Consider the following 17,587-nt stretch of genomic DNA (forward strand, 5'->3'; position numbering starts at 1 on the left):
ATGGCAAGGATGAGTTTAAGTTTATGGTGCTGTTTTGAAATTTCAGCTTGTTTTCACAAGCCATATGGCTGCTACAGATGTCAGAGACCTTTTAATTCTTCTGCCAAAGGCTTTTTTTTCCCCTAGCAAGTGTAGTCTTGTGCCAAAGCAGAAGTACTCATGGAACTTGAATCCCCCTCTCTGTGATGCAGGAAATAAGGAAGCTATCACATGGATGCTGTCATTCAGATCACGAGCAGGGGAGAGGCTCTGTTCATTCCTGCAGGCAGTGATCCTTGCCAGCTCTCTCAAGACCTTCACATCACCTTGACACAAGAAAGCTTCACTGGTGTTTCACTCATTATGTCATCTGCAACTGAAAGAATCCTGGGCCCATTAGGGCAAATAATACAGGAGTATAGGATTGCAAGATGATGTGTGAGTGCTAATTAAAGTATTGTTTAAAGCTGGCATAGTTAAATAAATGCAGAACCTGAGGTGGGCATCATTATATTTGTTAGAACCTAATCTTTTGGGATTTGTAGAAGAAAATTTTTGAGTGGACTTAATACTAGATCTTCTCTTTGTATATTTAAGGCCTGTATCTCTTTATTTATATGTATGGATTCAACCAGTTCTCCCTTATTTTACTTCTTACACCTTTTGCCTTCTGTTGTGCTAGTGAAAATACCTCTTGATAAAAGTGTCAGTTCTGCAGAGCTGGAGTCCTGGGCAGCCAGGTCCACAAGCTAGGTCTCCCTCTACCTTATGCAGTGAAAATAATTGAAAGTAAGAGTGGTCTATTGTCCTTCATATAGTGCGGTTGCAAGAAGGAAAATGTGACCCCCACAGTTGTACAGGTGTTACTAGACAACACTGGAATTCCAGGAGTTGGACTTCTAGGCTGTGGAGAGACACAGATCCCCATGGTTACAGAGTGCCCTAACTTTGACATGTTTGTTCTAAAAGATGCAGTTAAGTGGCCTTCATGTCGTTGTATTATAGTCAGGGGTTTGTTTCCAACCAGAAATGGCCTTGTAAAATCTCAGGCTGTTACAAGCATGAAACAAAGAAATGCTGTTTACATGCTACATAAGGCAGCACCTTTAGTCAGTTTAAAAAAAAAGTTCTGAAATACGAAATATTATGACTTATAAAAACCAGCTGAAAGCTGACATGAACTCTGCATTCCTTGGCTCCTTGCATTCCTTGGTCTGGTTGTCTTCCCAATGTTGTTTTAGTTTTGCACTGTGTATATTTTATCTTGAGATTTGGGAAGGAGTGTGCAAGACAGGAAATCATCGGAACCTGAAAAACAGTAAATATATTCATTAATCATTCTTGGGGACAGAGGTGCATTATTTAATGCAGATAAAGGAAAAGTAGAATGTAAACTATGTTTAGTGAAAATGGAAGGTTAGAGACTTGAGGAGCAAACAACAATAAACTATAAGAAAGTAGATATTTTTGAAACTTTAGATCTCAGCCACAGGTGCATGTTTCTCTGCAAAGGTAACAAAAATAGTTTCTGACACAAAGATTCTGTCCCTGCTAAATTTCAAATTCTGGTTCTAAAACACAGGACATAAACATCCCACAAAAAATAGCAGGAAAAATTGGCAATCATTAACAAGTTTTTTCCTCTCAATTTTTGTTTGAATCTAGTAAGACATTAAGTAGTTTAGAAGCTTGAAACTTTTCAACTTTAAGGACTGAGCGATAGACTTCCTGTGATGTCTAGCATAAAAAAAAAAAAAAAAAAAAAAAACAAAAAAAAAACAGCATTAAAAGATTAATTCTTACTATGGATAGACCTCAGCTGATACAAAGATATATTTCTTTTTATGATTAGAGCTATGGCTAGTTAATGGGTGCTTATCTGACTTAGAGTTACAAGTGTGGGACATTTAGAGAAATGGTTGCTGAGAGGAAAGTTTTCTAGAAACCTGACCTCTACAAACCATGCAAGGGCCAATGGTGAGGCCTTTGCCTGGGACACAGGAGGCTGGTTTAGGCTACAGTGTTGTACACAGGCCAGCCTTGGGGCATTCCTCATGTCCAAAAACACAAATCAGTAGTACTTACACCTAATGATTCTGATCTTTCACTCCTTACTTGTAAATGAATTTATATCTACACAGACGCTATTCAAAATACTGTTACTGAGGGAATAGCCACACCAGTGGTTATTTCCCCTGAACAGAACAGCATTGCAACATTATTAAATAGCTCTTGAGTATGAATTCATCCAAGAAGTGGGTTATTGGAATAAAGTCTATTTTATTAGTGCCTTAGGATACTCAGCCAAAACCCAGAGTCCCTGAGCACTATTCAGACACATAAGATGAAACGGTCTCTACCTCAGAAATCTATAATCGGATTATACAAAGCAGACAAATAAAATAAATAGAGAAACTGAGATATAGGAAGGGGCAAAATGGGTTCTCTGCCATCACATAGCTGGGAAGCGTGTAGCTAGGCAATAGCATAGGTAGCTTTTTTTTAAAAAGTAAAAATGAAAAAGTGCAGCAATGTAAATGAGAATTTGTTAACAACGAAGCCCAGAATCTGCACCTCCAGAAAGAAAGGGAAAATAATTTATCCACCCACACTCACTTTCTTCTGATGAAGGCAGGTGAATAAAGCTGCACTAATAGAGTGTGACGCTCACAATCCCGAGCTGCGCTTGCTGAGGCGGAACTGAAAGGTAACCATCATCTCCAGGAAAACAATAGCCCCGCAGCCCCCGCGGTGCCTGCAGGGTCACATCCCATTCATCCCCTGCGCATGTCGTTCTCACGTGAAGGTTGTTCCCGTCCAGCTGTTATGGAGTCAGTGGATGAAGCTGAAGGACGGCAAGGAGAGCTGAGCAGGAAGGAGCAGTCCCTGAAAGCCTCCCAGAAAACAGCAGTGCTCGGTTGGCCTCCCCCGTGGAATGGATTAATACCTGGACACAGCATGTATCTGTTTGTCCTCTCACAGATACTGGTAAGGCAGCTTGCATGGCTTTGGAATGCTGGGACCCTTCTTTTAGGTTGGGAGGTTTCCTCACTCACTGTAGACGTAGCAGTGGGTGTAGTCCTCATTTCTGCAACTATCTCTCACAGCTTTGCCTTGAGAGCAGCCCCTGCCTTTTGATGTCCCAGACTCCCATCCCGTTTCATGCCACCCTGCAAATGCCTCCTTTGCCAAATGACCAATATCCCACCAAATCCATTTTCCATAGTTGATATGTATGGGGGTAAAGACCCATGTTGTTTACAAGTGGAGCAGGAGGTGTGCTCTTTAAAGCTGTGGTGTGGGTTGAGGTTATACCTCTCTGTGAGTGTGTTAACATAAACTACAAAAGCAATGACTTTATATTTAACTGTGGTGTGTGCAGCACCCTTGAGTGGTTTAAATGAAAAGTTTCTATGTGTGTGTGTATTTATAGTGATACCTATGTGAAACATGGCTGTTTGTGAGAGGCCTTAAGAGCCTTTTAATAACATCCTAAATTCATGGAATTACTAGTTTTGATCTAAAAGTAGTAGTCTTGAAAGTTCAGAAGCCAGAGGAGCCTGTTGCTCTTTCAGTGTTGCTCCACTTGCTGGGCAGCCCTTTTGCCAGTGAGGGTTGGAGGGAGCCTATGTAACTCAGTGATGCACAACTAGTGAATAGTGACTCAGCTTGGAGCCTTCAGTCTTTTTATTCATGTTAAGCTACAGCCTAGAAAATACCTGACTTCTTAAAGCAAAAGCGATAATCAACGTTAAATCAATGCTAACTAAATTAGTTAATTATGCAGTCTTGAAATGAAAATGAATGTGTGCATAATGAGAGATGCTAATTACGCCTTTTCTGATTGATTGCACAGCTTCTCTGCATGATGCTGTGGTACAGCACTTACGGGACCATCCCAGCAGCTCAGAATGCCTTTGACCTGCTCTCTTACTTGCTTACCCCATTTAAACAGGTTTTTTCAGATCAAGGGGAGGTAAGTCCCTGTGCTCCTCTCTGGTTATATAGTTGATTTTGGTAGCCTTGGTGGCTACTAAATCTCTAATATCTCTTCTGCTAAGTATAATATGTGTGCATTTCATGTGTACATCCTGAAATGGTAGAAGAGTTTCCTGAAAGCAGATTAATATTTTATCTTTGAGATATTGGGCTGAACTTTTGACTATGACATTAGGTCAGCACAGCAGATTTTTCATTATGTGCAAATTATTGCAAATGAAACAAAGCAATGAGAAGTCATCTCATTAAGGTTTAGCCCACAGTAAATGGAGAGCTGGAACATAATTTTTTAGGATGAGTAGAAGCTTAAATTCTGGAAGAATGGATCAACCCATATAAAAGGTGCAAATCACAACATAGTCTTAAAAATATTTTTGAGTGTTTAGAACATATCTGTGTGCAGGAAATGTATTTCAAGTGTACTAGGTGCACAGATTCAGTTATATCTACAGAGCTACCCCAGTAAAATTGCTTAGCTTCTCACCATGACATGATGACATGTATACCAGAATGATTCATCTGATAAATTACTGGTAATTACACCCAGTGCAGATTTTTCTAGTGTGGACAGAACCTTAATTAAGTGGTGAACAGCTACTTTCAAAAATCTGATGAAATATATTTGCTATCAGAATGCTTAGATCCATTGTACATAATCTTTGAGGCAGAGGCTTTGCAGTACTAATAGAAAATCTGATTCAGTGCCTTTTGTGATTGAAGTACTGAGGAGACTGTTTTCTGTTTCCTCAGTGTTTATGAACTGTGTGTCACCTGCTCTTTTGGAGTTTTTTGAAAGAAGCACTTTTTCTTTTGCAGTTGGCTTTATTATGCACAGAGCTCTTCACAGACTGTTGCATGTCTTATTTGCAGGGCCTCAATCATTAACAAATTGTTGTTCCTTACAGAAAAACACTCATTTGTGTAATTTTGACTTGCAATAATTGTCCCTCACAAAGGAAAGTGATTCCTAGAATGCACCACAAGAACACCCCAAGTATGACTCTGTACAGATGTTCATGCATATGTTTGAGGACTGTTTATTATAGCACTATTTATTGTGCAGATTTACACTTGAAAACAGTACAGGCAAAGAAATCTTCTGATGTTAAAATAAGCAAATGGAAGCTCTTAATTCAAAACTTCTCATTAGCTGCACTATTAGGGGAAAAACACAGTGGAATTCCTTGCTCACTGAAGTCCATTAGAACTGAATTTTGCACCTACTACAGAGAACAGGCTGAGCTATAGACTACTATAAAATGGCTAAGACATCAGAATTAGTTCCACTGCCAGTGGTGTGAATTAACCTGATAGTGTTTCACTGAATGTGTAGAAAGCACAGAAAACTCTTCTGTGGCTGGATTCTATTTAAGGATCCCCAAATCCAGGAACAATACTAAACTTTGTTTAAAGCCCTTTACCACAGTATAAAAATCACACTGACTGTAGCAATGAAGTGTTAGTCCAGTCTGCAAAACTAAATTGTGGATTCAGATCTCAACTTTGGCAAAGCATGAGGGTTGGAAGCAAAACTCCTGTTTGCCTTGACAGTGAAACCTGGGGTTTAGACCTTCTGAGATATGCTGGGGCTTAGAGATGGTTTCAGTTTCAATCTTCTCCAAAGCCTGGCTTTTTTGTTTTTGGTGCTGATGGCAGCTTGTCCACAGGTGAGTATGATATCAGTATATCTTCAAGGGAAATAATACACACTTGGCCAAGAACATCCATGTACTGTGCCCCTAAATACTTCATGAATCATTGTCTATTCTGTTGTTCCACAGAGTCTGACTACAGTTGGGAGTGTTGTGGTTTCATACATCCTGCTGTCTTTGGCTTCTCTAGGACTGCTATTTGTAGGATCTCTGGTAAGTTACGATACAGCACAAACTGTATTCATGCCCTTTTTCAGTGAGTTTTTATAAGATGTCTTATTTAACAAACATTGTTGGTGTTGTGCCCAAGTTGATTGTAAAGCATCATTTTTGGGGCTGTTTCTATATAATTATCTGCTTGCTTTATGTAGAGGAATTAGCCTTACTCAATTTCTTGATGAATTGGGGATTGCATTGAAGTAGAATGGTGTATAAAAATAGTTTTTCCACAGATGGGCAAACCATTTCCACTGAAGTAGAAGGGATGTGTCCATTAAGAGGACCATCATCCATTGATTTCAATGGCAGAAGGAGCTGTTCCAGACTGCCACTGTTCTTCTGAAGTCCTGTTAGATGTAGACCAAGGCCCCAGCTGCAGAACAAGCTTAAGTGGCATGACTACAATTAGTCTAATTAGCTGTCAGCTGTTGGGGAGCAGCAGTGTGTTGTGTTTCTCCATGGACTGTGTAACTGGCACGAAGTTTTGTGCTAGATGGGAGGGCTATGGAGAGCTCTGTCTTGTCAGGGAGCTCTAACTGAATGTAGCTTTTCAAACCCCTCTGTGCTGTTCTCTGAGAGTGGAAATGCAGCTACTGAACATGCAGGCAGAGCATCACCTCCTGTCCTTTCAGAGGTGCACTCCAGGTAGCTTAGGAAGTTGAAGCTGTGCTGTGTACATGCTGCTTGAGTGATGGACAACAGAATGAAATACATCCCAGAATCATGGGACTGTAGGTGGGCAGAGATTGCTAGTCTAACATCCTGCTTGGAGCTGGGCTGTTGTCAACACTTGGTAAAGTCAGCCAAGAAATTTTCCACTCAGCTGTTGAAAACCTTCAGGGAAGGAAGGTTTGTAATCTCTCTGTGTGCCTGTGCCACAGTCATGTAGCACTTTTGGGGAAGAGATGCTTCCTTGTATCTCATCTGAATTTCACAAAAATGTCTGGGCTGAATTTCTGCAGGCTTGTGGCCATTGTCCCTTGTGGTATCAGCTGATACTACCAAGAAATGTCTGGCTGCATCTCTGGAGCTGCCTTTCAAGTAGTTGCAGGCCACTGTTGGATCACCTCAGCCTCCTCTTTGCCAGGCTGAACAAGCCCAATTCCCTCCACCTTCCTGCACCCTAGACCCTTGATCTCCTTTGAAACCCTCTACTGGGACCACTCCAGTTTGTCCATATCTGTCTTAAACTGGGGAAACTAAATTTTTAGACAGTATTCAAGGTGCAGTTCCATCACTGCCAAGGAGAAGGGAATACTTCATTTGATTTGCTGGCCACACTCCCTTCTAAGAAGTAATGTCATATTACATGCCATGGTTAAGTTCACTCAGAGGCAGCACAGTGGCAAAATTTTCTGTTTACTGTGTCAGGAAAATGGACTTTCTAAAAATCATTCACAAGGCAAAGCAATTATAGTTAATGTCTCCATTATTGTGATCATTCATGTAGGCAAGGAACTTAGTGAGATTTATGCAGTTTTCTGGGGTTTTGATGCTGCTGTACCTTATTCAGATTAATTTCGTCCTCAAAAATAAACTTTTGGTAATTCTGTTATTGCAAAATTAAAAAGAAAAAGACACCTAAGAATTCTCAAGAACTGTATGAGCTCCAGATAAATTATAAATTTGCAGCAGAACATTCTGGACTGAAAATCTGAATAGAAGGGATGCGATTTTTGCCTATTCAGCTATTTCTCAGTGCACAAAAACATTTATTGCTGACCCATTCTTAGCACAGAAGATAAAGTTAAATGAAAGCTCTCCATGGCCAAAAATTCTGATCTCTCTTTGGACAGTGTTGCATGTGAACTCCTTTCAAGTGAACAGGAGTACCACTATAGATTAAAGTAGACTTGGCCCATTTTTGTGTTGGTTAAAATTTGTTTATAGAAAACATTTTCTAACAGTTTTCATGTTGGCAAGTTTGCACTGGTTTTTATTCCTGTGGGCTGTGCTAAGACTTTTCTAGCTAGAGTAGAGGCACAATGTCACTCTGTGTCACCCTACTCTGTGGATAAATTGCTGGGCCACAGAGTATAAAAGTGTCCTGTGGGTTCTGATCCGCGGTCCATCTTGCCCAGTATGTTCTCTCTGACATGGACATTAGAAGCTAGAGACTGTTTAGAGAGAGCACATGAGCCTTGTCCCTTCCTACCTGTCACCTTCCTCTCAGATGTCTGAGGTCATGCTGCTTTGCAATTTGCAAATTTGAAAACATCTGCTTTTGTCATTATTTGCAGAGTAAGGTATAACATAGTCACTGGCAGAACACTGAAAATGGTGATTGGACCAGGCAGGGTTTCTAAAATCCTAGCCTGGTGGACAAGAGATTGTTGTGTGAAAACAGTTTTCTTTATTTTCCCTTTTGTCTCAGCTGAGTTATCTCTCTCTCTCTCCCTCTCTCTACTTAAAATTGATTTTAAGCCATGTGCTGCCTAGAAGAGACCTTGAAAAATTATTCCTTTGAGAGTGCTTTTATGACCAAGCCCTTCTTTTCCAGTGTTGAAATTGGCACTGTCCTGCGTGACATCCTTATGTGTTTTAGTAGCCTAGGAAGAGAAATCTGACCTTTTTTAGTGGCAATTTTTAAAATCCAACTGGTCATTTGAAAACCACATAAGAAGATGACAGAAGAGGCTTTTACTGTGGAAAATAAGTGTTGTTAGTCTCAAAAGGATGTGTGACAATTAAGTACAGTTTGTATGGCATTAGTATGAGCGATACTACTCCTAGTTCTATGCTAGATGGATGAAGTTGGCCTAAGGTTCCAGATCCTGGAATTCAGAGGTGGACTTGAATTTTTTACTAGAAGCTGTGTGGAGAATTTCAAGTCTACTGATCTGATTTCCAAATCATATAGTCTGTCACAGCATCTGTGCAAATTGGTATGGTTCTGAAATTTTTTAGTTTCATGCCATTTCAAACCTTTTGTTAATTTGTAATATAAACTTTCATATTGCAGTTGTGTCTTAAAACTTCACAGGATTCATTTTTTAATGTTCATACCATATTCAAATCAGATAATTAGATTATAGCACAGTCTGTGCCCCTGGCCAAAAACTGATATAGGCATTTTGAGCCCCAGGATCAGGTACATCATAATTGAGGCCTATTCAAATAATGAGTTTATGCATAGATTTGGGGTACAGTGCCTGGTTATTGAAGATGTTCAGCTCAATTATATTCACTTAAGACAACTATATGTAAATTTCAGATGGAAAGCCATTAAATCAGGAGAGGTATGATTTGTAGAATACTATAGTGGATTTTTGTTTTGTAAACAAGCCTGGGAAGGATAAGAAACTGAACAAAAGGACAGTGGTATCATGTTGGCTTGCATATGATGGTCACAAGCACATTCCACTTCCGCTGTATCCCTGAATTAAGCCTGGCTAGCTCTGTGGAAACCTCTGTGGCTGAAAGCAGGTTTGAATGGGTAGATGTGAATCCTTGCAACACACACCACAAAGCCGCTCCTGCATGGAACATTCCTGTTCTCTTCAGTACTCTCCAATTCTAATACAGATAGCTGGAATGCTGCCCTAAAGACCCTTGCCCTAGGCTATATGGAAGGGCTGGCTACAAGCAGCAACTTTTTAAAATGTTTCTTTCCTCCAGTTTTGGCACCTCCTCAGAGCCCCACCAGACCCCCCCTTTCCACTGCAAGAGGACAGACGGCAGTCTGTGAGCCGGCAGCCTTCCTTCACGTACTCAGAGTGGACAGAGGATAAAAATGAAGATGACTTTCTAGATCTGGATCCCGTACCAGAGACTCCAGTCTTTGACTGCGTCATGGACATTAAAGCGGAGACAGACCCTGCTACTCTGACGGTTAAATCCGTGGGCTTGCAAGAAAGGTAGGGTAGATGTGACTAATAGGGAAAAGTCTGCTCCCAGATTTTGTAGGTTTAGGAGTTCTGTGCCTGGTAGGAAGCTTTATTGCCTTTGTGAATGTCACTTTCAAATGTGGTTGTGAAGTCAAGCACTTGCTTTATTTCCTGTCCCGTTTTCAGTCCAGTCATAAATACAAGCATGTTAGTTAAACAGCACGCAGTGTCTGGACAGCTGTCAACAAGTGCTGTTCTAAGGCACAATTTCTTTCCATTGAATACATCTATTTGTGTTTGATCAGTCTCTCACCATTCTTCAAGACAGCACCTGCACTGCATGAAATCCCCTATAGAGCAGTAAAAGCTTTTACCTCTGAAAGTGGTGGGTCTTGTTGATTTTTTTCCCCAGTCACTCGTACTGGAGAACTAGTCTTTTCTCCAAAAGCACACCATAGAAAAAGTGACAGTCTTCAATATTCCTCATATAAATGAGTTAATCCAGAAGTAAATGAATTATTCAAATGAACCCAGTACTGAAACTTTGGGGTGAGCTGGTGTTCACCACTTGAACCATAAGGGCATCTTGAAAATAGGAGTTTCTCTGGCAAGTTAGGAGCTTCTCAAAGAGGTTCACAGCTAGGAAAGGGCAGTTTCAAGACTAAAGGAAAATCTTCTTCTTTTTTGTGTCCTTTGAGTTGTCTTAGTGAAACAGAACAAAGGTCTTGATGATAGAATTCCTGTGAAGAAATTCTGCAAAAGTGACAATGTTATGAATAAGAATGAAGTTATTGAGGGGCCCAGCATAGCAAAGTATCACCTTTCTTTTTTTTCTCGTTTTTCAAGCTTAATTGGAGTGCTAACTGTAGTTAATTCTCATCTCTAAAGCTTAAAACAAAGGACAGATCATAGATTTTAAGAATACAACAGCTGATTTTCCGAAGCTCCTCAGGATGCAGTACAAGGGAGTGTTACAGAAGAGGCTTCCAATTTGCACTCCTGTGGGTTTAGAATGGTTTTTTATTGCTTTATGGTTTGTTATAACATTGTCCTAAAATTTTATACCTTTTATTGTTTTAGTCTCCCTTTATATGAGATCACAGTAACCTCTGGGGCTTGTCCCTGAAGCTGCTGCTTTGTTGGTTTTTCATTATAGGCAAGATTGGGCTTGAAATATGTGAGTTATTTGTGTTCTTCACTATCCCTTATTTCATTCCATTTCTGTCATTTTAAAGATGTGACATTTCTCCTCAGGTGACTGCTAGCCTACATGAAAGACACTGTATCAAGAGAATTGGGGAGTATTGCTTGGAGAATAATCAGTTGGTTAAAGTAATGAATTACAATGAAAAACCTGTCAAATAACTAGAAGTGGGACAGTGAAAGCCATTTCTTGAAGTTCTCAAACTAGGTACAATGCGAACACTTAAGATATAAACTTGTTTTCAACATACACATGTCCTTGAGAAGGCAGACATCATTTCAGGTTTGAGCTGTGCCCTGACAAATTCACTTACATTACACATCGGTCACTTCTTTGTTTGCTGTTGTGTTACCTACCTGTGCCTCGTTGGCATCCGTTCTGCTTTTCTCTTACTTCCCTCTCATTCTTTAACCACCTCTGCAATTAAAAGGGTGGTCACCAGCTCAATTCAAGCACCACTGAATGTTGCTGAAAAAGAAATAATCTCATTTCCTCATGCTGAAGAACTACAAATGCATCTTTTTTGGGGGAGAAATATGGTAGCTGTTTAATAGCACACAGGATGGTGAAGTGAAATCCTTTGAAAGGTGTCACTAAAGATTCTGTGTCTGCCACTGGTGGCATTTCCCCATGGCTGTGAATTATAGCAGGAGACTGGCTGCAAATTCTTTTGGCCAAAATCCTGAATCCAGGAAAGGGCTGTGATCCAAGTGATGACTTCTGTCCTCTCTGTGAGTTGGTCGTGCCTGCGTGCCTACATGGTTTTTAATAGCTCCTGCACACACCCTCTAACTAAATTTTTTGAGTCAAGTTTCATCAAAAATAGGTTTACTGTGCAAATGTATAGAACCTTTACCTAGTAATCATGATATTGTGTGGCTTTATTATTATGTTAAAGATATTTAAATATAGATTCGCTGACAGCTTTTGAATCTTACTTTTGTCTAACAGAAGCTCAGAAGTGCTTTAAAACTTTATTCATATTAGGCATTTTGACTGCTTTGGTTTGTTTTGTGGCTAACTAACACAAAAAATTCTACACTTAAGAGTATATGTTTATAATGTGACTGTTAAAGTATTGGGACCTTCATTTTACCCTTCTTATGATGTACAGTTGTGGAAAGAACATTTTTCAGATAGAAAAATTATTCACTGCAGTGGGTTGGCCTTTTGTATCTCTATTAAAGTTGAACTGGTAGTTTATCCCACAGTCTTACCCCAGTGATGTTTCAGTCTACAAAATCATCCTCTGGTCTTGTCCACACAAGAAGCATCACCCATTTTCTTACAGGTAGTGACCAAAATGTCCCCATCTGAACCAGCTGGATGATTTCATAAAGTTGTTCATCTGTCATTGCTGGCAGCGTTGAGTCTGTTGCAAGCAAACTTTGACTGCTCTGTTTTGCAGGAGAGGTTCAAATGTTTCACTCACACTGGATATGTGCACCCCAGGCTGCTCTGAGCAAGGCTTTGGCTATGTCATGTCCCCACGGGAACAGTCAGCCCGGGAATACCTCCAGACGGCCTCGAACATCCTGACTGAAGAGGAGCTGCACAAGAAAGCACTGGATCCTTTCATACTCCAGGCAGAGTTCTTTGTGAGTGTCTAGCCTCTCTCTTCTAGTAGCATCAATAAAAATGGGATGTTGTCTCTCCATAGAAGACATTGGTATTATTTTCTGCCAGTCTAAAAGTAGTACACGCAAACTCCACTTTTGTCAGTGAAGCATTTAATGCAATTCCCAAATTTATCATTCCTTTAAATTACAATGTCTGAAAGCTTTCAGTAGTATTGTCACTTAAAAACTATAGCATAATTGATTCTAGCAAAACCAACAACAAGTCTTTGTTTCACAAGATTTAGGTTGGTTTTTTTCTGATGTATATTGCCTTTTTAACAACAGCAACAAAACAATCACTGGAGTTCAGAAGGAAAGCCTCATTTGCTATAAGCATAACTTCTTGAAATGTGTCTGGAGTTGCCCTAAAGATGAAATTAGTCCTAATCCACCCTCTTTGCTGTTGAATGCTTAATGTGGAGCTACTTTCCAAATCTAAATGTTCCCTGGTTACCTAAAACACAGTGTGGCTCTGTCATTCAGCAGGAACTTTAGATAGTATGTATTGCTGGGGTTTTTTTCTGCACAAAAATAATTCACTAGTTGTAAACTTCCGAAGTTAAAACTGCCATGTCAAATATTCTCTTAAGCTGAAATCTCAGCAGAGCAGAGGAAGATTGTTTTGCAACATTACAGCCCTTTCAGCCTGTCCTCTTTGTGACCTCTAAGTGTCTGAAAAGGAAAGACCACTCTGATTATCATTTACTGTCCTCCCTCCTTGTACAGGTTCAGGGGTTTTTTTGCATTTATGAGAACAGAGAGATATTCTGGGATTCTGTTTCAAAGTAGAACACAAGGTATTGGTGGTCCTTAATTCCTTTAGTGCTGTACAAGTTGAAGGAAAGCAGCTTTTTTGTAGGCAAAACCCTGTTCCTTTTAAAGTAAAGTATCTATTGTTCTTTTAGGGAAGGAATGTCCGCTTGGTGTCTGGACTGCTGGACTAGTCCACATACAGTTTCACCAATCTTTCAGCTACTCTGTAGCTTTCAAGCAAAGAAAATAATGTTAGATGTAGGAAAAAATACACTTCATTTGTCTGAGAGATTTTGAATTAGGCTTCCTGATGTTCATGGAATCATCCAGCAGCCAAGCCATCCCAAACTATTTTCATTCTCTAATGAAAACTGAAAGAGCACAAAATGCTGTGCAATCAAAATGTCATATCTGTAATTAAAAATTGTAAACTAGGTCTTTTTTTATGAAACAGTTATCACCAGCTAGCTCTTCATCATGTGTTTTCACTCTGTCTAACCTACTTGGTTTTCAAAGTCCAAAGCCCAGATGAAGCTAGAAGTTGTTTCATTTTGCAAGAAAAGCCAGGGAGCACATTAACAGGGTGAAGTCTTTAAATTCGTACAAGATTTAGAGTTTTTACTCATACAGCAGTCCTGTTGATTTCACCAAGAATTGGCTTGTGCGGTGAATGACTCAAGACCCCAAAACAGCCCATGGAGCTTGGCTCAGGAAGAGTTTAGTTTGGGTTGACTAAATACCAAGGAACAATTGAGAAAAACATAAAGATTTTGTTCCTACGCAGTTCTCAAAATTGATAGGAAATTACTTCAGCAAAACATTTTTGTCCTTATTTGCCTCTGGTTAAAGCCAACAGTGTGCTAAGTGCTTTGTAAGTGGTGGATTGTAGATAGTCTTTTCTAAGGTTCCAGAACTGACCTCAAGTTGCCCCAGGGCAGGTTTACATTGGATATTAGGAGAAAATTATTCACTGAAAGGATGAAGCACTGGAACAGGCTGCCTGAGGAAGTGATAGAATCACCATCCATGAAAGTGTTTGTAAACATGTGTATGTGGCACTAAGGGACATGGCTTAGCAGTAAACATGGAGGTGCTAGGTGAAAGGTTTGACTCAATGATCTTGGAGGTCATTTTCAGCCTTAATAATTCTCTGATTCTGTAGTCCATAGCTCTGCTCATCTTAAATTTTTCCCTTACTTGCCTTACTCAACCCTGATTGCTGTTTCCAGTCTGTCCTGTAGTGGTCTCTCAAATCCAGCTGCAGCTGGGATGACCCAGCTCTGCCTCCTGGTTCCTGTGAGCCATATCTCTGCTGAGCCTGGTTAGCATATCCCTTCTCTTCGTCTGGCTTCCTTCTCCAGCTGCTGGAAGGTTCCTGTTTGTTCCCACCTGGCATTAGCCCCTTATTGCATGGGATGAGCAGTGGGGAATAGGAAGTCCCTCTGTCTTTGTGTGTTCTTTGCATCAGGGATAGAGAGTGCAGGCAATCCCCAAATACCCCTTTGCTGCCCTTTTCCATGGAGCTTGGCAGCACGATGAGCAAAGCAGTGACGCTCCCGCAGCCCCATGGAGTCAGGGCAGCACACCAGCCTGTCATCATGTGTGTCATACTTTGTTGCTGGTGCAAGTCCCCAGCAAATTACTAACTTCCACCCTCAGAGAGGAAGCGATGTGAGTCAGAAAGGATGGTCCATCTTCTTGGAGCAGTGTCTTGCGTTCCACCTCTTGCATCGCTCGGTGCCTACACTTGCAATTCAGTTCTAATAATATTAGGAGTGAATATGTCATGCATGTTACTCAATGAATTAGTCACTAGGAGCATTTTCACATGAAGGATTTCAGAAAAGAAAGCCAGTGGCAGAAAAATGAAATGTCAATCATACTTTGGTGATAAGTTGCTGGAGGTACTGTACAATATGTCCCAGCTGACTTCATCACTTTGCCTCCCTCATAAGGAGGACATAATCGGCTTGGGGTTTTTATACCTCCTGTGAATCTAATAATACTACTGACTGTCTCTTATGTTTTCATGGGTTTCTTGTTTTTCTTTTTTTTTTGACAGGAAATTCCAATGAACTTTGTTGATCCAAAGGAATATGATATTCCAGGCCTAGTGCGTAAGAATCGCTACAAAACAATTCTGCCAAGTAAGTTTCTGCTTTTTAAGTCATTGAGGCAGCATGGTTTATTCCACTGGCTGGAGGGCTTTGCATTTGCCTTCCCAGAGTGCATGAAGTGTACCATCACCACAATGTATTGTCCAAAAGCCATGTTTATGGAGCAGCAGCATGGCCTCAAAGCATAAATCAAATTTCCAAAGAGAGGTACAGAGCATGATCCTCAGGGAAACATAGGTTTTTTAGTTATTAGAATTGCATCATTTGGTGCTGCTTAAAAGTTATACCCAAGAACTTGGTCTATTAAGATGTTACTTAGTGATTTCCTTGATTAAATTTCTTTTGAAAGACCAAATTCTAGCAGCATTTTTTTCCTGACTGATGTTTTTTCAAATGCAGACTGAGAATATTGGGAACTGGCCTGATAGCATTAAGATGACATAGAAAAGTATTTTTCTTTTCTATTACACAGTTTTATTTGTAGGCAGAGGTACGAGTTTTGAGAAACAATTTGGTACAAATTTTTACAAGCGTCATCATTTTTCTCTCTCTCATACTTTAAGATGTTTTGAAAAGTGATGCAATTGGATGTCATGCCTTTTTTTTCCCCTTCTAAGCTGTTGTTGGAAGATGGTATCACCACTACAGTAGTCTTTTGCAAAATGTCAAATGTCAGGTTAGCAAATATAAGTGCAGTGAAGTCTAAAATGTCCTCAGCTATACCTAACAGTCAATGAATCCAGATGGAAAATGGTTTTAAAAAAGATTCTTTTAATGTCTTCAAACTCCAGCAACTGCAGCCTGATGTGTGAAACTCTTTTAATGGCTTTGTACTCTACCTCAGACCAGAAGTGTAAAAGCATTTAACAGCCTTTCACTATTGCTGTGCTAATGGTTGAGGTGATTCATTCAAGTATTAATTTGCTGGTTTTGCTGCAACGGGAAGATTGCAAAAGTGAATATTGATTTCAAATGCCCAAGGTGCCAGATCTCCAAGTGGTCTGTATATTCTGAATTTGGTATTTCTTCATCTGAGCCATATGGGTATCTGCCAGCAGCCACTGTTGTTACTTTGACCTCTTCATCTCAGATAATTCTTTCACCCAGCCATCTCTCTAATGTTATTAACTTTATTCTGGCCTTGTTATGATCTGAGCTTTTTTTTCTGAATGAACTTTTAACAATTTTGTCCCTGACTGTGGCCACATGATGGCTTGGTATTGCTGAGGAAAGGTAAGGGCTGAGTGCCCACTGCCTCCATTTCACAAGGCTTGGTGCTGGCAGTGAAGAGGGGTAGAAAGGAGACCTACCTTCTTTTTACACTTCAAAGCCAAAGATCCCAGGAAACATGAATCTGGTCTGTTTGAGGACAGCATTTCATGCTGACTCTGTGTTTGTAGTACTGTAAAAATCACTGTGTACTTTATCCTTAATATGATATTGGGTAAAGCACAATTTTTGCGTAAATTTTATTTTGTTCTTCTTTCTAAGCCAGCTGAAGGTTTTTTATGAAAAAGGCACCTGTGTGTAGCCATGATATTATGAAAATCCTTTGCTGGGATTTTTCATCTTCTGAGAAGCTGAGGAGCCTCAGGAGAGAAATGTAAACAATAACTGTCTGCTGCTGTGGAATGCAACAGGTGCATCCATGATTGGTCCATGTGGATTGTTTTCCATTGATGACCAATCACAGCCACCTGTGCCAAGGCTGTGAGCAGTCACAGGAATTTTGTTATGCTATTCTATTCTTGTAGCCTTTTAATCTCTCTATCCTTTAGTATAGCTTTAATATAGTATTTTAATATAATATTTAACATAATAAATCAACCTTCTAAAATAGAGTCAAACCTCATATCTCCACACACAAAAAATCAACAACACCTGTGGTTTGTTTTTTATATTATCTTGGTCATATACACTGTTGCTGTTTGCTGAGGCCTCTGTCAGGAGGATGTTTCTTGTCAGTGGTAACGAACTGGGTAACACTGGTCAAAGTGGATGAATGTGGGCCCATTAAAATCAGTGAAGCAGCCATTGACTTCAGTAGGAATTGGACTGAACTTCTTAAGTGGAATAATGTTTTCTTTTGTCATCTTATTAGAACAAGAATAATGCTTCATAAACAGCCTCAATGTAGGAGACTCAAGTACTGAAGAGACTTAAAATGCAAGAGACTGTTAATATTCTTTAATTTCTCTATAGCCATTATATTTGTTAA

The 17,587-nt window shown here is 39.9% G+C and overlaps 1 protein-coding gene across 1 annotated transcript in view; it reads left to right on the top strand.

Moving 5' to 3' along the window:
• Nucleotides 1-17,587, top strand: part of PTPN5 (protein tyrosine phosphatase non-receptor type 5) — a 75,468-nt gene that overhangs the window by 40,792 nt on the left and 17,089 nt on the right. Inside the window, exons 3-8 of the mRNA XM_041415072.1 lie at nucleotides 2,786-2,967; nucleotides 3,836-3,955; nucleotides 5,760-5,843; nucleotides 9,468-9,706; nucleotides 12,289-12,478; nucleotides 15,315-15,399. Coding sequence (XP_041271006.1) covers nucleotides 2,786-2,967; nucleotides 3,836-3,955; nucleotides 5,760-5,843; nucleotides 9,468-9,706; nucleotides 12,289-12,478; nucleotides 15,315-15,399 — 900 coding nt within the window. The remainder of the gene's footprint in view (nucleotides 1-2,785; nucleotides 2,968-3,835; nucleotides 3,956-5,759; nucleotides 5,844-9,467; nucleotides 9,707-12,288; nucleotides 12,479-15,314; nucleotides 15,400-17,587) is intronic.

The sequence above is a fragment of the Onychostruthus taczanowskii genome, unplaced genomic scaffold, assembly GCF_017590055.1.
Source record: "Onychostruthus taczanowskii isolate IOZ18803 unplaced genomic scaffold, ASM1759005v1 scaffold49, whole genome shotgun sequence".
NCBI lineage: Eukaryota > Metazoa > Chordata > Aves > Passeriformes > Passeridae > Onychostruthus > Onychostruthus taczanowskii.